The 23,958-nt window shown below is 42.1% G+C and overlaps 1 protein-coding gene and 1 long non-coding RNA gene across 3 annotated transcripts in view; one reads left to right on the top strand and one right to left on the bottom strand.

Annotated features, from left to right (window-relative positions):
- The first annotated feature begins 828 nt into the window (after positions 1 to 828).
- PPP1CC (protein phosphatase 1 catalytic subunit gamma) lies at positions 829 to 22,517 on the top strand. 2 transcript variants are annotated; one of them, XM_083514395.1, is made up of 8 exons: positions 829 to 1,173; positions 11,893 to 12,024; positions 13,183 to 13,413; positions 15,807 to 15,911; positions 19,410 to 19,633; positions 20,325 to 20,459; positions 21,292 to 21,352; positions 22,115 to 22,517. In XM_083514395.1, the coding sequence occupies exons 1-8, from the start codon at positions 1,119 to 1,121 to the stop codon at positions 22,126 to 22,128; spliced, it is 957 nt and encodes a 318-aa protein (XP_083370521.1). In that variant the 5' UTR covers positions 829 to 1,118; the 3' UTR covers positions 22,129 to 22,517. The 2 variants fall into 2 exon arrangements, with proteins under 2 accessions (XP_083370521.1, XP_083370520.1); XM_083514394.1 differs by having other exon boundaries at positions 21,292 to 22,517.
- LOC310712013 overlaps positions 11,336 to 23,958 on the bottom strand; it is a 33,182-nt gene continuing 20,559 nt past the window's right edge. The window contains exon 2 of the long non-coding RNA XR_014528727.1: positions 11,336 to 11,588. This is a non-coding gene — a long non-coding RNA (uncharacterized lncRNA). The remainder of the gene's footprint in view (positions 11,589 to 23,958) is intronic.

The raw sequence follows: 23,958 nt of genomic DNA, 5'->3' as shown, positions 1-23,958 counted from the left end.
TAAGATTACCAGGTTAATGCGCTAGATAGATGAGATAAAAAGGACTGACAAAACCCGGGACCAGGAGGAAGAGACGCTGGATGAAGATTAGATTGTTCTTTTATTTCTTCTTTTATTATTAGGATTGTTTTATAAAATTGATGAATGTTAGAAAAATGTTAGAACGAAATTATTTGGCTTTAGCAAAAACGTTTAAAGAATTATGTAAGAATATTATGGTTATGAGAAGTTGGTAAAAATAAGATTTAAGTTTTAGGCTTTAAGGTTTTTTTATAGCAAGATAAGATTAAAATAGATTAAGGTAATGTAATAACAGAATATTATGAAATATGGAAAGGATTTGCTGCGACAATTAATAACTAGGATACAAAAAAAGGGAGGAGGAGGAGGTCAAAGAAAGAAGGTAATGACAGTTAAGGATTTGAGAATATTGGATTTGTTTTTAAATGTTTGTGGTATATTTTTGTATTTTGATCGTGTTGTGCTATTTTTTGATTTTGATTAATTTGTATTGTTTGATGTGGTTTGTTTTTTCTTTGTTGCTTCTTTCTCTTTTTCTACCTTGTTTTCTTTTGTAATTGTAAAATAAATTTTTTTCAATAAATATCATTTAAAAAAAAAGAAAGAAAGAACGAGCGAAGAACCGCCTCTCACTTCACTCCCCCCCCCCCCGCGACTTTCTATCGGCGGAAGGATTTGAGCGCGCGCAAAGCCCCAGCGAGAGACAGCGCGCGCAAACGGCCCAGCAGGCCGAAGGGATGCGCGGCTTCCTCAACCTTCCCGCCCTTGCCTGGAAAGAAGTCCCCGGCCGCAGCTTCCTCTCGTATATCCCTGCGCGCCCGAAGGAGGCGGCTCCTTGTGAGGGGAGGAGGGAAAGGCGGCCATTTTGTTCGCCCGCCGACGCTGCTTGCGGCATCTCCACCTCCTCCTCCTCCGGAACGAGCGACCGAGCGAGCGAGCTGGGTTGGGGGGCGGGAAAGCGAGAGAGGGAGGAAAGAGGGGGCGCGCGGTAGGGCATTCAGGAGAAGGAAGGAGCCAGCTCGGGAGCGGGGGAAGAGCCGCGCGGGTCGACCCGGCGGGCTCCGGCTTCGCTCCCTCGCCCCGGCCGCTGAGAGGCGATGGCGGATGTGGACAAGCTCAACATCGACAGCATCATCCAACGGCTGCTGGAGGGTGAGCGAGGAGGGCGGCTTGAGGGAACGGAGCGGCGGTGGGGGGGGGATAAGGATGTACCGTGAGGCTGGATTAAGGGGGGGCGGCTCGTGAGGCGGCTCCTTGGGGGGCTTCCGCCGCCCTCTGGGGTCGCTGCCGCGGTTTGGGGAGGGGGCGGCAAACCATTAAAAGGGGGGGGGTGCCCACAGGCTGAGGGGAGGGGGAAGGAGCGCGGAGGGCCGAAGGCCGTTTTATTTTATTTATTATTATCCCACCCTTTAGTTACAAAAAGCCCCACTGACTATAGCTCTCCTCCACATGACGGTTATGGGTAATAATAGTCGCAAATAGTAATAAATGAAGCCTAATAGCGTGACTTGTGCGCCTCCTCTTCGCTTCTCGTTTCAGGCACTTTGGGGGCGCTTCTCCCTTCCTCCCGTATCTTGGGAGGGTGCAATGGGGGGGGAAAGCGTTGTTGTGTTTGGGGGAGATGGTTTGGGGGAGACCCGAAGGTGTGGAGGCCGAGGGAAGGGGGTTATCTAGGGTGTCTTGGGGGGGGCTGTTGTATGTTCTCGGGGGGGGGGGACGTTTCTGGAGGAGGGGTTGTACTGGTGGACGGGCGTGCATGCCTTGATGTAGATTTAGGTATGCGTGTGACTTTATTCATTTACAGTATATACTGCATCTAAATGCTGCTGCTGTTGTTCCTTTTGCCACAAAAAAGAAAGAAAGAAAGAAGAAGACAGGAGAGACTGGTAGGAAGGAGGAAGCTGTAATGGTTTTGTGTGTGTATAATATATCTTTTGAGTATGGGGTGCGTGGATTATTTGAGAGAGGACTCTTAACAATACAGAGGTAGGTAGGTGTGTGTGTGTGTGTGTTTGAATATGGGATGTATGGATACACACAGGTCAAAGTGGTATAGAGAGGATTCCCCCCCCCCACCGCCCCCAAACTCTCTTGGGGGGGATGAAGGTTTTTCTTGAGAAGAGTATGGATTTTGGAGGCCCTTGACAGACTCCGCTTGGGGGGAAGATGAGTATTTGGAGTGGAATTGGGGGTGGGCTCCCAATATTTATTTGCACTGGTGTTTCTGTAGGGAGGGGGAAGGTGGGTTGGGGTGGATTGCAGAGGAGCAGTGAGATTGAGGAGCATTATTGGGAATGGAATTTAGGGTTGCTTGCCTGTGAAAAAGTGTTCTCATAAGGTGGAGGGGTGAAGTAAGGGGGTGCTGTTGAGGGCAGGGTGGGGCGAAAGTGCTGAACCCAATTAGGAATGGTTTTTTATTGCTGTGGGCTCATTTTTTTTAAAGTGCCCCTTTGTGGTTCTGTGAGGAGGTGAGGTTAAGTGTTTCAGCTAGATGAAAGGGAAGTAAAGTAGTAATTGTTGTGGGTGGGGAAAGACTATGTAGAGGATGGTAAGAGGTCCCCTCACATAGAACACATCAGGGTATCTGAAATCCCATAGCCCTCCACTCATCTTAATTCTGACTTTGTCTTTGGACTCCTGAGTTGATTTGGCAGGGAAGGAGGCAAGACTGAAGGGTCCACTTCCAAGATGGAGGGTCTGGAGGTGCTTTGTTTGTGCCTCAGTGATCTTTTTTCAGATTACAACAGTCTTTTCCTCAGTTCTTGTACACTCTGTGTGTCTGTGTGTGCATACATACACAAACATATAACTTAAAGATAGGTGGGGGTGGACACAATTCTTATTCTGATACATTAGATGTGCAGGCAGTGCTTTATTCTGATGTTTTTCTTAGGGTAAGTGCATAAGTAGTAGGTTGGTCATTTTTCATTGTTTTGCCCTCTGCTTAGCAAAGTGGAGTCTTACTTCTGTAGTAAGAGAAATCAGTGTTGGTTTAGTTTCCCTCCCGAAGCTGCATGACTGCTGGCCTGGGGAATCATGAGGGCGTTAAAATGTTGCTCACCCTCCCATGCCAGTCTGTTGTGGCCATTATTGTGGCAAGGGTGAAGCTTGCAAACAAATTAAAAATTTAATCCTTGTAGCAACATGAACGTTTGACTGCTCTAAAGACATGATTGTGAGCCACATGGATGTCTGCTCATTTGAACATTTTCATCTGTCTGACCTTGGTGCTGGGGTTGTTTCTGATATGCTGTGTTCCCTAAATCTTAGATAGTGCATGTTTTGATTTCTAGGTTTGGGTAAACATGCTTATAAATCTTGGCTGAGGTGAAGCGTTGTGAAGTAGCTGATGACAAATTATCCTTGTAGCAGCAAGCAATATCACATTTAGCTAGGGAGGGAGGCTGCACTAATCTAGCTTTGTCTGAGTCTATCCAGGACTTATACTTGAAGAGTTCAACCAGGGAATTAACTTTTCATTTGATGCAAAGTAATCTGCAGCAATGTGGTCTGAGCTAAATATAAGGGATATGTCTTGCTGTAGTCTCTCGCCTCACTTCAGCGTCCCTTCCAGTTTTTTAAAGATACCTTTTAAAAAGTCTTTCTCATTTATTTTAGCATAGCCATGGAAATGGATAGGATTTGTGAATGTAGGATATTTGGGGTTGGATAAAATAGAACTATTGACATTGCTTCCATTGGTTTGGTGTTAGTCCTTTTTCCACCACCTTGATTTACTTAAAAATATAGTTGACCATGTCTCCATCTCATCAATGAGCTTAAATTTAAGATGCCAACAATATTGATTTAGTGTAGATTGATTTCTCAGTAATTTCAGTGTTAAATTTCTTGCTACATAAACTTTGAAAAGTTTGTGTAGACATAACTCTAGGAGCCAAGCAGGACACATCAACGTCTTAGAAGATAATATAAATTGTATGGTAATTTAACGCCAAATTTGTGTTAATAAAATGTTAAATCATTTAGTAATAGAGAGAATTTTTGAAACATTTCCACTTTGAATTTATACTTAAAAGTAGCTCAGCCCCAATGAACGTGAGACTTCAAAGAGGTTAATGCTGTAAGACATATTTGGTTGATTTGTGTATTGGATAGTGCTGTTTCTTAAACTCCTTTCTTGTAACTTGAAGCCATTGGTTTGAGTCCTACCCTCCAGAGCAGGAGAAAACAAGCATGTTCCCATCTTCCATGTGACAACCCGTGAGATATTTGAAGATGGCTATCATATCTCCTCATTCTTATCTTTTCCAGGCTAAACATGCCCAGCTCCTTCAATCATTCCTCACAAGGCTTGGTTTCCAGATCCTTGATCATCTTGGTAGCCCTCCTCTGCATATGTTCCCGCTTGTCAATATCCTCCTTAAATTGTGGTGCCCAGAACCGGACACTATACTTCCGTTGATGCAGCCTAGAATATCATTAGGTCTTCTTCTTCTTCTTCTTCTGTTTCTGCTGCATCACACTGTTGACTCATGTTAAGTTTATGGTCTACTAAGCCCCCTAGATCCTTTTCACATGTACTACTAGTAAGCCCGATGTCCTCCATCTTGTGCTGGTGCATCTGATTCTTCCCGCCTAAGTGCAGAACCTTACATTTGCCCCTGTTGAAATTCATTTTGTTAGCTTGCACCCAGTTCTCCAATCTGTTATGGTCATCTTGAATCCCAATTCTGTCTTCAGCTGCATTAGCTACCCTTCCCAGTTTGGTGTCATCTGCAAATTGGATGAGCAGCCCCTGAATTCCTTCTTCCAAGTCATTTTTAAAGACATTGAAAATGGACCCAGGACAGAACCCTGTGCTACCCCACTTGTCACTTTTTCCCAGGATGATGAGAAACTATTAATGAGCACTGTTTGGGTTTGGTCAGTCAACCAGCTACAAATCTACCTAACAGTTACCTCGTTCAACCCACATTTTACCAGCTTCCTTACAAGAATACAATGGGGAACTTTGTCAGAAGTCTTCCTGAAATCAAGATAAACTTATGTCCACAGCATTCCCCTGATGCACCAAACCTGCAATTTTATCAAAAAAGGAAATGAGATTCGTCTGGCATGACATGTCTTAGTAATCACAGCATCTTTTTCTAAGTGCTCACAGACTAACTGTTGAATTATCTGTTCTGGGTCCTTTCCTGGTATCAAGGTCAAGCTGACCGGTCTGTAGCTACCTAGGTCTTCTTTTTGAAGATGGGGGCAACATTTGCCCACCTGTAGTCTGTAGGGAACTCACCTGTTCTCCAGGAATTGTCAAATATAGGCAGAGGCTGTAAGATTACATCTGCAAGCTCCTTTGGTACCCTTCGGTGCAGTACATCAGGCGTTGGAAATCAACACTTGTATGCTACTTCTACTACAGTTTGGCATGGATGTAGAGGAAAACCATAGTTTCATGATGCAGCAGGAGTGACTAGCCTGTGACCCTTAAGATGTTGAATTATAGGTTTCATAATCCCTGGCTGTTGACCATTCTGGTTGGGGCTAATGGGAGTTGTAGGTCAGCAACATCGGGAGGACCATAGGTTACCCATCCCAATTCTATGGGAACAAGCTGTTGCCAGGTATTTTGTCTTCAGTGCCCACTGGAGAATCTTAGATTTATAAATGCAGCCCTGTGCCCTAAGAAAGTTCGGGGACCCTGGTTTAAAACTAAAAGCAGGAACTTTCAATCTCCTGGTAGGCATTATGAGGAAGAAGTTATTGTAAAAAGAAACTGGTATTCTATCGTTTCTGGATTGAGCCAGAGTGTACAAAGTGCTTGATGGTCATTTCTCATCCACTCCACTATACAGAAATTCCATTTTGCAATTGGGTAGCTGCTGGATCTGAGAGGGAATGATTTGCCCATGAATTCTGGTCATTTCATGGCTGTATTGAAAATTCAAACTCTGATCATCTGAGTTCCAAGACATTAGCCCCTACTTCAGTATTCATAGGTGGTTGGGGATCTGTTAGCAAGCAGTGCTAACCACTTTTCTGTATGACTGGAAAGTCTTGTAAATGCCTATTAACACCAATGCAAATATTGCCCAGCCCTAGAGGAGAGATTATCAGTAACTTCTGCAGTCATTTTAAAATGAACTGTAGTTCCCTGTTATGTCCTAACTCAAGGGCCTTTGGTTTGTTCTAACTATAATTAGCTAATCAAAATTTATCGATGAAGTTCTGTCAAGTCTTATTTTCTATTAGGTCACACAAATGGCTGACTCTAGTATGCGAGGTGGGGCTACTGATTTTTTATTTTTGTCTTCATGAGATCTGAAGGAAGATATTAAGCATTCAAATATTTCCTCTCTATATATCTCTTGTTTGCTTCATGGAGAATTTCCTTAAAGCTCAAAATGGCTTCTACAAAAATCACAGAAAGTGACTAAATCAGTTTGCTTTTAGCAGGGAAAGGGGTGGATTGACAAGACTGTCCAAGACTGCACTGTCCAAACCCTTGATGCACACAGTGAACATTGTTGCAGTTAAGCTGGTTTACAACATCAAGGCTTATTTTAGAATAGTAAAGTTAGTTTAGAACACAATAGAAAGCAAAAAGTTGTGGAGAAGGAATGAATTTGGGTATAAACTCTTGTACAATGTTATATAACGCTTACATAATGGCCACTAGTGATAGCTGTGGGAGATGACATTAAGGTATCGACTGAGCTCATGAATAGGGTGTCTCCTCTCTCTGTGCAAGTAGCCTAACTCTGTAACCCCTCATTTAGAGGTTAGAGCACCATGACTTCCCTCACAGCATCTTTTTTGTGGGATTCCCTGCCTTGGGAGGTCTGTGTCCCTTCTGCTATTAAGTAAACAACTCCATTTCTGAAAATGTTTTTCCCCCTTCAGACCATAGAATATGGTAGTTTGATGTTCATACAAAGGAACAATAGAACTATCAGGGTATTCACAGGGAAAAGCACTAATTTCTAAATGATGGTTCACTAAGCTACAGCAGCTTCTTATGAGATATACTGTTCAGTGATCCCTTGCAAATAGTTGAGCCCCAGCTATTTTGTTCTTACAGATCAGATTTATGATGACACTTTAAATCTCTGGATACGGGATATTCAGGGAGTGGGAATTTATTTACACAAAGCAAAGTTTAGCAGAACAGTGTTGCTCCTCGGTTGGACCAAGAACAAATCCCTTAATTTGTTAATACTGAAGGAATGTCTGTTTACAAGAGCTTCATAAACTACTGACAAACTACACCTAGATATATTTTTTCAGATCTAGTTCTAACTTGAAATTTTCAACAAGTGCGTGTAAATGTCAAATATGAAAGTAGCAAAGGCTTCAATGTTACAGCAACTTTAATTGGTTAGATTAATTAACAAGATATAATTGACTTAAAATATGATTAATTGAGAAGCATTTTTTAAAGCATTTGAGAATTCTGAACAGACAAAACACATTCCGAAATAGATAGTAGATTACCTGTAAGTACCGGCTAGAGCTGGGTGATATTGTAGTATGTTGTCTGAAACTGGTATGACATTCAGATTGTGATACTGGTTTCAGACATTGAGCTGGCAATAGTTGCTTTCAGTATGTCTGAAAACAACAAAAATGTCTGAAATTTCAGTGCTTGAAAAATTTATGCTATCTTTGCAACATTGCAAATTCTGCATGCTTTCTAGAGGTAATCTCTTCTCATTTTTTTTAAAATGATATTTATTGAAAAAAGAATTTTTTTAAAATTACAAAAAAAGACAAAAACAGAAAAAGTAAAGGTAAAAATAAAACCAACATTTTCAAATTCTCCACTTTCATTATCTTCTTTCCATGACCTCCTCCTCCTCCCATCTCTTGTATCTTAATTAATAATTATCACAGCAAATCCTTTCCATAATTCATAATATTCTGTCATTGCATTACCTTGCTCTATTTTCATCTTATCTTATAAAAAAACCCTTAAAACTTAAAACTTAAATCTTATTTTTACCAACTTCTCATAACCATTACCTTTTTACCTAATTCTTTAAACATTTTTTACAAGAGCCAAGTAATTTCATTTCAGCATTTTCCCAACGTTCATCAATTTTATACAACATTCCTAATGATAAAAAAAGAAATAAAAACAATCCAATCTTCTTCCAGCGTCCCCTCCCCCGGTCCCGGGATTGTCAGTCCTTTTTATCCCATTAGTCTGGCACATTAACCTGGTGATCTTATATCCGAGGCCTTCAAGTCTCTTCCATGTCCCTTCCGCAGCTCTTCTTCATATTTTCCTTTCACTCGTGGGAACTCCAGCTTGCTAGTGTTTATGACCCTTTTCAGCAAATCAGCCCCTTTCCCATAGTCCAGACTAGACTCCATATGGTATTTTTTCAAATTCCCTCTAAAATTGGAAGCCCCAACAGCTCCTAACCTCTGACGGCCCATTTCCAGACTCGGAAAGTCCAAACATCCCTGCATAGGGGGGTCAGTCCAACCCCCCATTTCCAAATCAATCCAAACTTTGTCTTTCCTAATCTGGTTTTTTCCAAGTTTATTTGTCACATCCAAAGGCTCATTTTCCTGCTGGGCCAAAAGTCCCTCCATCTCTGGCGTCCAAGATTCTGCGACATCCTCTTCTCTCATCTGCTCTATCAGGACACACTCCTGTTTAAGTTCCTGGGTGGGTTCCATATAGTTTCCCACTACCTGTTCAAATGTTCTGGCCGCATTAGTCATCAAATCCGTCTTCTGACTTAACTGATCTAATAGGGCATTTATTTTACAGAGAGCACCCAACAGTGCTTCTGAAAACATTGTCCTGCAAGGTCACAAGTCCTTTCCCACGATTGTAATCTTGACAGCTGCAAGCTCCCTAGAATTGGTTACTGTTTCACAGTCCCCTCTAGGGGGAGAACTTCTGGTTATTCTTTCTTTTAAGGACAATAGCAACACAGTTTCTTTCTTTAAGATATTTTGTCAATATTTGTTCCTTTAAAATGCGAAAGGAAACAGTGGAATCACAATGTTACTCTTCTTTTAACAATCTGTCAAAAACATTTGTCTCTGGTTAATGAGCTTCAAAACGTCAATTCTGACACCCCGCTCCAGGGTCAGGACGGTGGAAAGTTACTTTACTTTAAACTCACTTCTGCAGGTTTAAACAGTCCAAAAAAAGATCCCCCTTCTTCTCCTGCTACCGAAGGGGGGGTTCAACGATTTTAAATGGTGAAAACCGATCCTTTAAAAGTGATTTTCTAAGCTCTGGTGTACGTTATCTTTGCTTTCTTCTGACTACAAGGAAACTGAAGGCTGACTTCCTGTTTAGACCTTCCCTTTTCAGTACCAAATTAAGGTGCATTTTTAAGTCCAATTCCTTTCTAATCGCCAGTTCTTATTCGAAGTCCAATTGTTCAATGTTTAAGTACTCACGGGTGATTATTTTAGATGCCAAATTGTCCCAGGAAAAAGGCAGCGCTCTCCGGCAACGGCTATGCGGCTTCGCTCCACGGAAGAAGCAGACAACTCACAGCACCGTGCCACTTCCCCGCTCCGCTCCGGAGCCCGTTGCCGGGCTCCTTTGCCAATTGGGGGGGGCGCAAACGGTGCCCGCCGAGTCCCACGGTCACAGGCTTCACCCGCCTGGGATTTTTGAAGGGTCCCCGCTGCGCCGTAGCGGTACAGACCCGATTTCCGTAGAGCCAGTTCCCTCCGAGTCAGAGAGAATCCGCCGTTACCTGTGGCGCCACCCCGGAAGTCCAATCTCTTCTCATTTTACGTCATACCACTTTCAGAGATCTTGGTCATACTTCTTATTTATTGGGTGATTTAAGTAGCAAGTTGGAACCTGGCTCATAGGCTATATTTTCCATCTTCTCCTTGAAGACATCTAGTAAGGGAGAGTTTATAGGAAATGACTAGAATTCTGAATGGCATCAAATGCAGATTGCTATTCTAGGATACATTCCTTTTCATCCCTGTCTGGCCAAACTTCTCTGCTTGTGGGGGTGATGAGAATATAAGCTGAGGCAGTGGCAGAAGCTTCTGTTTCACAGATGCTGCTGAATAGTTTTGCCTACAGGCCTTTGGTTCCCTCTTTAAGAGCATTACTACAAGCATATCGTTTCTAAAATGCTTGATCTGTTTTCTGTCTATAGAAGCTTTTAACATGGTAACACCCTTAACTGTTTAAAAGCATATAATGTAATTATCAGTGGGTCATTTCTATAAACTCTGTTGCTGATGGACACTTTGCATTTGAGGCTGCTTGCTTATAGTTTGGAAGGAGAACTTGGGGCAATTGCTCTATTGCTCAATAGCTTCACGCATAATCACACTGCAGAGATGGGGAAATATATCAATAGGTTTATGCTTTATTACTTGTGTTAAATATTTTAATTGCACCCTCAATATATAGTAGTAGTGATAATGTCATCAATGAATGCTAACAAATGACGGGGAAGAAAAATTGAAACATGTATTTGCTCATGTCACAACCATTGCCCTGCAATTATTCTGCTGGTAATTGCAACTCCTTTCTGATACTAAACTTCAAAGTAAATTGTCTTAAACTACAGCCTTTGAGCTTTTCAAAGCTTCGGTGCAAGTACTTTAAGCTGCTTCTTCTGCTTCCTGTATAACATCAGTGCACAGGTGGTGTCTAGATTGAAATAGGACAATAGAATACAGTGGTACCTTGGGTTACATACGCTTCAGGTTACAGACTGCTAACCCAGAAATAATACCTTGGGTTAAGAACTTTGCTTCAGGATGAGAACAGAAATCATGCTCCGGCGGCAGCAGGAGGCCCCATTAGCTAAAGTGGTGCTTCAGGTTAAGAACAGTTTCAGGTTAAGAACGGACCTTCGGAACGAATTAAGTACGTAACTAGAGGTACCACTGTATGTTGCACTGAAAACAATACATGCATCAATTGGGGAAGGCTCTGGGAAGGCTTAGTTGCACTGCTCAAACATGAGGTAGCATGTCTAACTGGTGTGAGGAACATTCTTGCCATCAGGTTTAATTGATTTGAAGTAACTCTTATTGGGTTTGGTGTATATCATACTCTGGCTTAGCTTGGGACCCATGCAGTTTTCAAATTCCTCTTGGTTTTGAATTAAGATATTCAACTTTTGCACCTTTTCCCTTCCATGTAATTAAGAATAGTTGGGACTGCAGCGTAGATGGGGGTTTTGTTCCTGGGGGTTGCATGCAAAGGCAAAATTTTGCAGGGCAATCAGAGAGCCTGTGAAATCTCAAGACAGGCTTGCAAGAACCTCCAGAGCCCAGTAAGCAAGAGTCTCCTGCTCTTTTTCTATTTATTTAACTATTGGTGATAACTTGGAATCCTTTGATTCCAAGAGCCAGTGTGGTGTAGTGGTTAAGAGCGGTAGTCACGTAATCTGGGGAACCGGGTTCGCGTCTCCGCTCCTCCACCTGCAGCTGCTGGGTGACCTTGGGCCAGTCACACTTCTCTGAAGTCTCTCAGCCCCACTCACCTCACAGAGTGTTTGTTGTGGGGGAGGAAGGGAAAGGAGATTGTGAGCCGCTTTGAGACACCTGAAGGGGAGTGGAAGGCGGGATATCAAATCCAAACTCTTCTTCTTCTTCTTCTTCTTTGCTTTGTCAACTGACAGTAACTTGGAAGTTGTATGCAGGCAGTGCATATTTTAATAGGCAGTGTTTTCATTATTTGCCTTTTAATTCCAGCAGTGGGCAAACTTCCCTCAGCTTGAATCAAAATCTGCTTGGTAATCATGAGCCTTCTCTGTAAGAGTTCAGAAGATATTTCAAGACCCAAAATTGGTCATTTCCATTTATTGTAAAATAATCTGTTTTATGTGTTTAATGATGATTGATTTGAAACTCAGTAGATCTCATTTGCTAAACATGACCATCCTTTTTTTTCTTTCACAGTAAGAGGGTCAAAACCCGGTAAAAATGTGCAACTTCAAGAGAATGAAATAAGAGGATTATGCTTGAAATCTCGAGAAATCTTTCTCAGTCAACCCATTCTGTTAGAACTTGAAGCACCGCTTAAAATATGTGGTAAGCATTGAGATTTGTTGGCTCCAACTATCCCTTTTTTAATGAACTGATGATGATGATGTGGCACAACTTCTTAGGTGGTATTTTCACCATCTCTGAAGATTGCAAATCCATTAAAATATTGCTGTCAAAGTACTGTAGTCATCCTATGCAAATCATGCTACTTGAGGGCAAAAGTAGAATCGATATGAATAGAATTCTGAAGGGAAACTTCTTCAAGTAGTCAGAATAAAGAGGACACAAATCCCAGAAAGAGGAAGCTTTATTCTTCAACCCAGTGGAGATTTGATTTTAGGTTATGGATACAGGCAACGACCAATTTGCCTGGAGGTTATGTTCCTGACCCCTGTGCGCATTGGTGGAGCATGCATAAACCTGCTTCACCACATTATTCCACCGCCCTTTTACACCCCCTTTTTCAACCTCTTCCTCATTGCTGTGATGTACATGGGCGCGCATCAGTTGGTCGTTGTCTGTATCAGTGTTAGTAATATCCATAACCATTTGTATACTAAAAAGTGGTGGCCCGTTTTTCTTCATCATTGCATGATTCTGTAAGTTGAAGCAGAAGGCCTTGCTTTTCACAAGAAGTCAAAGTAAGTTGTGTTAAAAAAGGTAAAGGGACCCCTGACCATTAGGTCCAGTCGTGACCGACTCTGGGGTTGCAGCACTCATCTCGCTTTATTGGCCGAGGGAGCCGGCATACAGCTTCTGGGTCATGTGGCCAGCATGACTAAGCCGCTTCTGGCGAACCAGAGCAGCACATGGAAGTTGTGTTAGATACTGCTTAATGCAAAAGATTTAAGATTAAACTGGACTTGCTTAGTCGGAATTAATAACAAATAACATTTTCACTTCAAGCCAGCTTCAATTTTTAGGACTGGGTTTGTTGTGCTTCTAACCTCACAGATCACAAATAATAGTATGAAAGTTTGTACTTTGGAGAAAACAGTGGTACAGTCCATTGAACATCTCTTTGCAAAAACACCAATGAATGGAATAGGAATTGCTAATTGGAGGAAACTTACTGTTACATATGCTTACTTTTCTTAATGTTGTGTAACAATTCTTATTCTTTAAAGTGAGTATATTAGCATGCATTTGCTTTAATGAGCCAAACTCTCAAACCATATCAACACCATTTTGTTTTGTTTTAAGGTGACATCCATGGACAATACTATGATTTACTTCGACTCTTTGAATATGGAGGTTTCCCACCAGAAAGCAACTATCTATTTCTTGGTGACTATGTTGATAGAGGGAAACAATCTTTAGAAACAATTTGTCTTTTACTGGCCTACAAGATAAAATACCCAGAGAATTTTTTCCTCCTTAGAGGGAACCATGAATGTGCCAGCATTAATAGAATTTATGGCTTCTACGATGAATGTAAGTACTTCTGGTGCTGTCTTTTGAGACTTTGGAAAGTGATTCATAGTGTAAATGGCACTATTTTTACTGTAAAATAACCTCTGGGTTTGGAGTGAGTTGCTTATTAATGACAATACTGACTTGCCTAGTTCAGAGACTTTTCTATCATTTTGGCAGGTGAAATATAGCCTTCTTGTTCTTCCTTTGCTCTCTTCAGAAGAGAAAGGTGCAACTAGTGTTAAATTAAGCTCATATTTATAATGTTAACTTTTTCTGTTTGAGTTTGCAAGTACAAAGTTGAACCCATTCCTCCTTGAGTGGGCACTGGGTGGTGTTGTCTTACTCCAGTTGCTGGACTGGATGTGAATTCCTCCCCTTCCTTGGAGGGCAGTTCATTATCAGCCTTGCTTGAAGATAGGACATACCTTGTTACTGCTCTTCTGGTCCTTTAATAATCGATTGATTGTTTGGTTAAAAGCAAGCCTGATTGAATTGCATGCCTTTTTTTGTTCTCTGCATAGTGGTTAAGTACAATAAGGATGCTCCATGCCATGACACAATGTGTAATCTCTGTTTCCTTTTGTTGCACTTTCTGGAATTGACTGCAAATTCAGTTTCTGGCTGTTCCATTTGGTGATATAAACCTAGGGTTTGAAAAATATACGTACTTGGTTTCAGGACTTTATAAATCAGGTAGTCTGCTTTTCCTATAGCCTCTGTCACTTGCTTCTCTTTAGTAACCAGTGCGCCATTGAGCCCACTGGTTTTAAAATGTGTTGAATCACATAATTTATATCAATAAACACTGCATTTTTCACAGATACATTTGTACTAAAAGTGGTTTACAAAGAACAGTAAAAGCGTAATACTTCAGTAACTGCCTACAGCAAACCTACTACATTGTGGTTCATATTAATTGAGGTGGGAGGAGATCCACTTTTTCAGCAGCTTCAGATTAACATTGCACCATTATTCTCCCCAGTGATTTTATAGTACCAAATGATGCTAATGATGGCATTTGCCGTAAGCCTTGCAAAGCATGTTCATATTTCTCTGTTTAACGACTTTTTTAATGGATACAAAACAATTGAGCACCTGCTTTGCATACAGAAGGTCCCCAGGTTTTATTCCCCAGCATCTCTGAGTAGGGATGGGAAAGAAGAATCCTGTCTGAAACTGCTGCTGCCAGTCAGTGTAGATAATACTGAATTAGATGTACCCAAGGGTCTAACTTGGTATAAGGCAGCTTCCTTTGTTCTGATTTGTCTGGGACTGCCTGCTCACTGATATCTGTAATCCCAGGAAGAATTGTTAATAAAGCAGAACATGTGATTAAAAACATAGCCAAATGATCCCTTTCACATTACAGCTTTATATTATGGAATAGCCTGCAGTTCGCTGGTTCCGTCTCGGTGGTTTGAACTCCCTGTCCTTTTAATGGCTTAACTCTCCTGATGCTCAGGTGTATTTTTGTATCTTGTAGGCTAATTGCAGCATTCACACTTAGATTCTCCTCATACTCCCCACCCCTTCATTCAGTGAACTTCATACTTAGTCAGGTTTGTAATAGGTTCAGCATAATTTGTTGGTTAGGCTTGCTTGGAAGCAAATTGCGGAAACTGTCGTGAGTGTGATAAGAGGATTTGCACTTGATGCTGTCACCATTTGACAGCATCCTAGGCAGCATGTGCTTCAGTAAAACAAGAGCAAAGTTCAAATAGATCTAGGATATGGGAGCCTAAATTCCGGGTCAAGACTAAGGGTCACTTATCAGTGGTGAAGGTGCAGTGAGGGATCATTAGCAAGCTCACGGCTTATTTTTGCCTCGGGAGTCTCTAAACGCTAGAACAGTTATTAGAATAGCATCTGTATGTGAAAAGGGTTGATGGTGATGACTGTAAGAGTCCTGCTTGACTGGACTAAAGATTCATCTAATCAAGCGTCTCACCATCCTACAGGTAGAATGTGAAAGCACCTTTCCCATTGTTGTCCCTCAAAGCTTGTATTCAGGGGTGCACTACCTCTGAACACAGGTGACATTTGTGTCACAAGCTTATTTAAAGCCATTCAAGGCAGTGACCACACTGTGGCTTGTGGAATGAGCTCCATACATTAATTATGTGCTGTGTGAAGTACTACGTTTCTGTGGTCTGTCCTGAGCTCCTTGCCAGTTTATTTCTAGAGCAGGTATTATGACAGAAGGGGAAAAGATCCTCAAGGGTTTGAGATACCCCTGTGTTTGGGTTTTAGCAGGTACGGAGAACAGTTCCTCTTCCAACACAGACTAAGACCTTAATGTTAAGCAGATCAAAGATACAAAAATGTAAATGTAGGTCTCCTTGCCCTCCCTATTCTCTTCTTCTGCCACTGTTAAAATACAAGTGAGTTCATGTACTGAAATATCTCCCCAGGTAAAAGAAGATACAACATCAAGCTGTGGAAAACCTTTACAGACTGCTTTAATTGTTTACCAATTGCAGCCATTGTGGATGAGAAAATATTCTGCTGTCATGGAGGTAAGTTGATATATGATTTACAAAGTGATACTTGCTTGACCATCTTGGGTAAGTCAGCATTAGAGCCACTCAGACCCGTGCAGTGGGGCGGCAGCTGGGTACACTTGCCCCGGGCCCTAGAGGATTAAGCTGGCCAGGGGCCTTGCCAGGCACCAACTTCCTTTTTTTTTTGTTTGAGTTTATAATGTTATTCTAACAAGACTCCTGCCTCAGGCAAGCTCTGTGCAGGCCTGGAGCCACTTTCTCTGTATTGCAGGGCACTGCATTTCATTCTTTCTAAAGCACAAGTTGAGCACACTGCAAAGTTTCACAGCTAATGTCAATTGAGATAATGTTTCTAACTCTAAACAGGTTTTTGGTGTAATAATGTATTGAATAATGTTTGTCCAAGCAGCCTATTTGTACCCTTGTTTGCATAGGGGAACACCTGCAAACTACTTTGACCGAGTGTGATATAGGAAGGAGTTACTATATACCAGAGTTAGTCTGAATATAGTTCCCTCCCCCATACCATTTGAACTGCAGTCATGACGATGAATCACCAGAACAACAAATTTGGTGACAGGAAGTAACCCTGTATGCATTTGGTGACCCCACCATTAGAGTGAGATGACTATAGGGTGCTCCAGCTTACGTGTTACTGTAGCGATGGGGCTAATGGATAATCTGAGACAGAATGAGAAGTAGACCTCTACTGAAAAGGCCTAATTTTGTAACTGCCGGAACTCTTACACTGAAATATGATGCTATAAATGCATGCTATCTGCTTGTGGGTAATTGCATACTTGTAGGTAATTGTAGGTTATCTGGACAGTTCCCAGTGCCATGCTATAAAAATACTTGTGTTATACTAACCTAGCATCTCCTGACCCATTTTTGATTTAAATATTTAGCCTTGCCACTCCTGAACTATAAGCAACTGCAGTATGCTTACACAGGCAAAAACATCAGGGTTGCAATACTAGGCGTTGAATTGGGAGGCTACAGCTGAACAGATGTGAGGACAAATATTATGACCTTGCAGAAAGGACAGGTCATACCTCTTTAATTTGAGGCAGCTGCTTTAAAGCAATAAAATGTCCTACTTTTGAGCAGCTTAGCTATAGTGACTGTCTGACTCTGTGATGGGCAGCTTGCTCTGGAGATGGCTGGTGTGGGGGGAAGGATTAATCCTGTAGCCTTCCTTGCTCCTTCATTCACAGCCTACAGCAGTACTGAAAAAGAGATTGATTTTTTAGCACTGAGTTCCATCTTGAAGAAATTTATTTTTTGTGCCAATCAACCCTACGCTGTGTAACCCCTCCAAGCCAAATTCCAATGTATAATGGGGTGGTAAAAAGCGGGTGGCACTGTGGTCTAAACCACTGAGCCTAGGGCTTGCCGATAGGAAGGTCGGTGGTTCGAATTCCTGCAACTGGGTGAGCTCCCGTTGCTCAGTCCCAGCTCCTGCCAACCCTAGCAGTTTGAAAGCACATCAAAGTGCAAGTAGATAAATAGGTACCGCTCCGGTGGGAAGATAAACTGCGTTTCCATGCACTGCTCTGGTTTCGCCAGAAGCAGCTTAGTCATGTTGGCCACATGACCTGGAAAAACTGTATGTGGATAAATGTTGGCTCCCTTGGCTAGTAAAGCGAGATGAGCGTCACAACCCCAGAGTCGTTCACAAGGGGTCAGAGATCCTTTAACTTTACCTTTAAATGTCCCAGACAAAGCTGTGTGTGGTGTTGGAAAAGGGACACTGAAATCCATTTTCTTGGATCAGTTCTTGTTTGAAAAACCATGGGACATTTTTCCTGCTCCAGTACATTAACATTGATTGCAACAAAAAGTACCCTATCACAAAAATTAATAGACTACTTGAGATAGATAGATAGATAGATAGATAGATAGATTAGATATGTCCCAGGCACTTTTTATATATAGAAAGAAAACTAAATTTTATGTTACTGAAATTTGGGAGCATTGTTAATCATTGTGCAGATGACAATATCCTAGTTTATGAAGATCACATGGTGAGCCTACTGTGTGAATCGTGAAGTGAAAAGTGCATCCATTTGTCTCACAAACTGTCACGGTAACTAGTTGTAAGATCCTACATGGGAATATTTTAAAGACATTTTACCTCTTTAGGTTAAAAAAAGGAAAGCGTGCAAAATGTATATTGTACAGTGCAGCACTCACTCTTTCACATACGTACTCTTCACCACCTTGATATATTTTATGATACGGCATTATAGAAATATTTTTATTAAATAAATATATGGAAGGAGTTTTGGTTCGGTGCTTGCGTAAGAAAAAACACTTATCTCTGTAGTACCGGCACCTTCCCACTTATATAGGGCTATGTTCCTGGGTACCATGCATATACATGAAATCATGTGTAGTTGGAAACACGCATCTAAAAAGCCAAATTCCACTACAACTGCCCTCTCCACACCTCCTTTCTCAAACTTCAACTCTCTATAGGCATCAAAGGTTGGTGCAAAGGCTCCTGGAATTGCTAGCCATTTCCCCGTTCTTTTTGAGCTGTTTTTCTCCATTTCACACCTTTCTGCAGTTTAAATCAATTTATTTAATTATTTCCCAGCACCACACACGCACGTGAGTCGAACATGCATTAAGTGAGGAGACGCCTGTACTATGTTACTTTGGGTACCTGTTTTCACCGTGGTGATTCTGTAAAGGAGTTTGTTCCTCTTCCTGTTAAATTTTCTCAACTATGACCTCTTTAAATAGCCTTGATCTGCCACTTTCTCCTTCCTTCAAATTTTTATATTCAGGGATAAACTTACCCTACAGACCCCCACTCTTGCACAGCTGTGATCTCTTAGTACCAAGTACTCCAGCTACCCTGTCTTGGGTCTGAGACGTGTGGATGCCTATACAGGTGTCCTATTCATAGGCATTTCCCCCTGTGACTCTTTACTCTTTTTAAAGTACAGCCATTCACATATATTTGTGTGCTAGTTACAAAGTTATATCCTGTAATTCTCTTTGAGAACCTGAACCACTTGTCCCATCATCTGTGAGGCATACCAAATCAGATGCCTCCACCTAGCTGGCTCTGCAGGTGGAACATGTTTTATTCTGTCTCTACAGCCGTTTCTTTCCAGCATCATTTATGCACATAAGTGTCACGACCACTGACACTTCTTGCACAGTACCTAGGCAGCATGTGATGTCTACAGCCTTCACACCATTCATGCAAGGCGCCATGGGGGCCCCACACCAATCACAAATTCCTATGTTCCTAATCAACTCTACTGCTACCAGTCTCCTTGCCTCGCAGTAGCAAGTCCTTGGCATGAGAGGATAGTTCATACCAGAAATGGAACATATCTGAGGAATAGTTTTGGATTGCACTGGATAGCTTCCTCAAAATAAGCATAGATGAGGTTGCAGTGGGAATGAAGATACTGTCACCGCACAGTGTGTGCATTTGCCGAGTGCCCAGCATGTGAACAAAATGCAAAGCAGCTGCATCTTAATCCCCTGCAGGCTTATCGCCAGACCTCCAATCAATGGAACAAATCCGACGAATTATGCGGCCTACTGATGTGCCAGATCAAGGCCTCCTTTGTGATCTGCTGTGGTCTGACCCTGACAAAGATGTCCTGGGATGGGGAGAAAATGACAGAGGAGTTTCTTTCACGTTTGGAGCTGAAGTGGTTGCAAAGTTCCTTCATAAACATGATTTGGATCTTATATGCAGAGCTCATCAGGTAAAGACTAAATGCAAAGAGTTGATCCTGGGGAAGGAGCCACCAGCTCCTGGGCCCCAGTGGACACCCCTTTGTCCACCACGCAAGAAACTGGTCAGTCTCCTCTTTTCCCCCTCCCCCTTCAAGTTCACTTGCCTCAGAACGATGCTTGCTTTACGAGTTCCTGGCCTTGCTGATCTAGCCTTGTCTCTAAATTGCAGAATGACATGAAACAAGCAGCTTGTGAGGTTAACGTGGTTTTGTCGCTAGAAGAATGACTGGGCCCTGGAGGCCTGGATTCATAGGCACAGCCATAGAACTTCCTGCATAGACCACTATGCCACTGTTATTCAGTGTCCCATGGTAAAAGATTTAGATAAATGCTCAGAGCTTCATTCATATATATCTCACCTGAGTAATCTTTGCAGCAAGCCATTGAAGTGGTTACAGATCATCACAGCGTAGGGTGGGGAGCAGGTGCTATTGGGAGTGGTTTACGCTAAGACCATGTCGTGATGACATGGCACAACTATGGTGAGATTTGAACCAGGGACCTCTGAGATCACAACTTGGGTTGGCCACAACACCAAAGTGATTCTACTGCACTAGAAGGCGTGGAAGGAGGATTAGAAAAAGGTTAGGAGTATTAAAATTATTGCTGTTGTGTGATATTCGCCCCCTTTCAATTAATTGAATTGTCTTTGCTTTAAAGGTGGTTGAGGATGGATATGAGTTCTTTGCAAAAAGGCAACTGGTAACTCTGTTTTCTGCCCCAAATTACTGTGGGGAGTTTGACAATGCGGGTGCCATGATGAGCGTGGATGAGACTCTAATGTGTTCCTTCCAGGTACAGTATATTTTTAGGGTTTAGGTGCCTCATTTTCCCCAATAATGTTGCTTCTTTTCACTTTTAAGCCCGTCTTCCTTAAATTAAACCAGAATCTTAAGCACTAGCTATTTGAAAATGCGTTCCATTTCCTTTAATCTGTGCTGAGGCACCAGCTTGCCATAAAATAAGTAGGACAGCTGTAATCTGTTCCACCTTGAATTGGATTGTCCAAAGAGTGATGGCTCTTCCCTGCTGCCTAATGCTGGTGATCTAAGAGGAGGCATCGAAAATTGCAAGCAGTGGGAGGGAAAGCAGGGTGACATTTATATCCAAGGTGCTGCTGTTTACCTTTATAGCCCTAAATGGATTAGGCCAGAAGTCCCAGGAGCACCTGTTACTGAATGAGCCTTTCCCATCCCGTGCATTGAGATTCTGGTGGCACCCTGCTTAGCTACTCTCTTAAGTGAAGAAATGTTGTCTTCCTCTTGGAGCAAGGCTATTTTGGCAATAGAATCTGCACTGACATTCCTGAAGACCCTTCTATTCCCTCTTCCCTTTGGGAGTGGAGGGAGTCGTCTTTTCCTACACTGCAATATTTCAGTAAGGTGAGGCTGTTTAAAATTATTGCCCTGGAAAATAATTATTTTTGTGTGTGCCAAGACCCTGAATGAATGATTTTACAGCTCTAAGCCACCTAGCCATGCCCATTGGGTGGAAATCACAAAATTATGGGTGTAGAATATATATAGCCAGGTTTTGGGATAACACCAGTAGCCCCCTTCTTGTGCTCTCATCTCTGTTCAGCTGCATACAGTGCTTCCATTGCTAAGAAAGAACGTTGTCATTCCAGATTTTGAAGCCTGCCGAGAAGAAGAAGCCCAATGCTAGCCGGCCTGTAACACCACCCAGGGGTATGATCACAAAACAAGCAAAGAAATAATCACTCTTGGCCCTGCCTAGTTGGGACTTGTACTATAGTATATAATCATTTTTAAAAAACAGTAACTTGTATCTGTCAGCTTGCTAAGACTAGATTAATGTGTTTGTGGGGTTTTTTTTTCCTTTTCATTTTGATGGATGGCGTTTGCTGGTTGTAACAGCAAATGAGACTTTCTCCCTTCTCAAGAAGAGTTTTTTTAAATTCTTATGTTCATTTGAAGAGAGAGAAAAAATGCTTTTTTCCCTTATTGTTCCAGCTGTATACTTCACAGCAACTTATCCTGTCATTCCGGGTAATTGTACAATTGACTCCTTGAACCTGTACGGACCAGGTGGTGTGTGATGCCTGCTTTTCTTTTAGGACCTTAAGAGGCACTAGTGTGCTGCAAGACTAGGAAACTGATTACTGTCGAATTACATATTGTTTATACGAACCACTGTGAATGTCTTTTATTTTATTGTTTTAAAGGGATTGCTTCTTTTCTTGTCATGTACACTAGTTACGTTGCTGTCAGCATTTTGAAACCACCCCATAACCTTTGCCAGCTTCCCTGGTATGATGTATATTTTAATTCAAGCACACTTCCCTCCCATATACTTCAAAATGACAATTAAAGCCATTATTTTAAAGGTTTGTGTCTCTTTTTGTGAAACCAAAGTGCATAGAGAAAACTTGTTGGCACAGCTCATAGGGATTCATTGGCAGTATCTAAGTCAGGTTTTTTCCTCTGCAGGAAGGACGACTTGAACTAGCAGAGAGTAATGCTGGGATCAGCTGGGATGCAGGATTAAAGCCTTTTGATACTTCCCCTATATTCAATGTCGAAGCTTGCTACTGTGCTATTTTAGCCAGTTCAGAAAACTGTCACGTGTGGAGAGCTGTTCAGAGACTTGGCTGAGAATTAGAATTCCTTTTAGGGTTTGTTGGTTTGTTTGTTTGTTGCAGCTGAAGACTTATTCCACAAAGTTTAAAAAACAACCAGCTACAACAGTGAACACTGTTCATCTGTTTCTATGAATATAACACAGTATCCTGTGGTGTGTGTTTTTTTAATTAAAAAAACCTAATCTTTTTGAACAGATGACAGTGTACAATACAATGTGGTAAAATGCTTATTAAATGAATAACTTGTTAAATCTTCTCAGTGTCAATTTTATCAGTATTGCATGCATGCAGGGTAGAATGCAACTTTGAAAAAAAATGTTTCCCAAAGAAGCTTGAGCCTACCATGCTGATGGGTCCTCCTTAAGGAATTGAATTTGAACAGCAGCTGCTCAAAATGACAGGCCAGGATACACACCTCTGACCCATTCCTGACAGTGTGGTGACCAACTGGGCCTGGCTGTTCCTCCTGTGGTTTCCTTGTTAGAAAGAGTGAAACCCAGCGCTCCAAGAGAGTAGATTTCAACTGGGCATCTTCTGGGATGAGCATAGATCAGCTTTGCAACAGCTGGTCAGCTTGCAGGCAAGTCTAGATCATAAGGAACTGTACCTAAAGAGTGCCTGTTTCAGAGTCTACTTGGGTTGGATGGGCACAAGATTTAAGAGTCCTCTCTGGGGTCTTAACTGCCAGCAGATATGCAGGACTTTTAACAGGAAGCAAGCAGACTGCATGGATTGTCAGAGAAGGCTGTCTTGCCCAGGGGACCAACAGTCGTGCAGAGTGTGCGTTCATTCCCTTTGTTTCATACAGTGGAAAAGGAAGGAACCAAAAACGTACTGCAGACCCAGGGTCCTTTTGTTAACACACTTCAAGATGCACTGCAACAAGCAGAAGTGGAAAAGGGCATGCAGAGCTTGCGCCATCAGCTCTTGTGTGAGTCACGGCTCAGAAGAAACTGCAGATATGCCCTGTATATTCTAAACTGTCTCTCATTCACTTCAGTTGCATAGGTCAAAAGCAGTGAGGGGAGGAATGGTGTAGCAGGAGCAAAGGAGCCTAGCCAGTGTAACTGTTGGGTTGATATTCCTTGCTCTTCCCCCCCCCCCTCCCTATGCTGAAATAAGTGCTTGCATGCTTGGCATTGCAGCTCTGTGTTCTCCAGCCTTTCTAGTTTACTGCTGGGTCTTGAGACAGTCAAATCCCTAGTTTCTCCTGAATGGGGTAGGATGGGGAGAGAGAACTTTTTCCCAGGCCTTCAAATCTCCAGGAAATGTTGAACCTATAAAATAGTTAATACACATCTAGCTTTTCAAATCCCCAGTTTTCATGAGCTTTTTTTCATGGTTGAGAGGAGTCCCAGCAGGGTCTCCTAAGGTTGGCACAATAGGAGCTGGAAATTTTGTCGCCTGAGGCAGAGCAGCAACTTTTGTCACATCAAAGTGTGCATCATATCCCAGTCAAGTTGTTTTGGCACCCGAAGCAGAAAAGCCCCATCCTTCCCATAATAAATGATTTGCTGTCCTTTCATTACACCCAATGAAAGGTGGCCATCTCAATCTGCCTAATGGTATGGCCAGCCCTAAGGCCAGCGAACTGAAAACACCTGTGTGAATAGTGTGTTCAGACCTGACTCGGTCTGAACTGCCAAAGAGGGAACTGTCAAATGGGTTTGGTGCAAGTTTACACAATTACAT

The sequence above is a fragment of the Podarcis liolepis genome (assembly GCF_965112155.1).
Source record: "Podarcis liolepis genome assembly, chromosome: 7".
Lineage (NCBI taxonomy): Eukaryota > Metazoa > Chordata > Lepidosauria > Squamata > Lacertidae > Podarcis > Podarcis liolepis.
The sequence above is the reverse complement of the archived record's forward strand: the minus strand, read 5'-3'. Positions and strand labels throughout refer to the sequence as shown.

What these genes read in the sequence shown, in the direction of transcription:
- PPP1CC (XM_083514394.1), top strand. Translation starts at nt 1,119, where the DNA reads ATGGCGGATGTGGACAAGCTCAACATCGACAGCATCATCCAACGGCTG. An exon ending in TTATGGCTTCTACGATGAAT is followed by an intron (nt 13,414 to 15,806) that starts GTAAGTACTTCT and finishes ATATCTCCCCAG; the next exon opens with GTAAAAGAAGATACAACATC. An exon ending in TTATATGCAGAGCTCATCAG is followed by an intron (nt 19,634 to 20,324) that starts GTAAAGACTAAA and finishes TTTGCTTTAAAG; the next exon opens with GTGGTTGAGGATGGATATGA.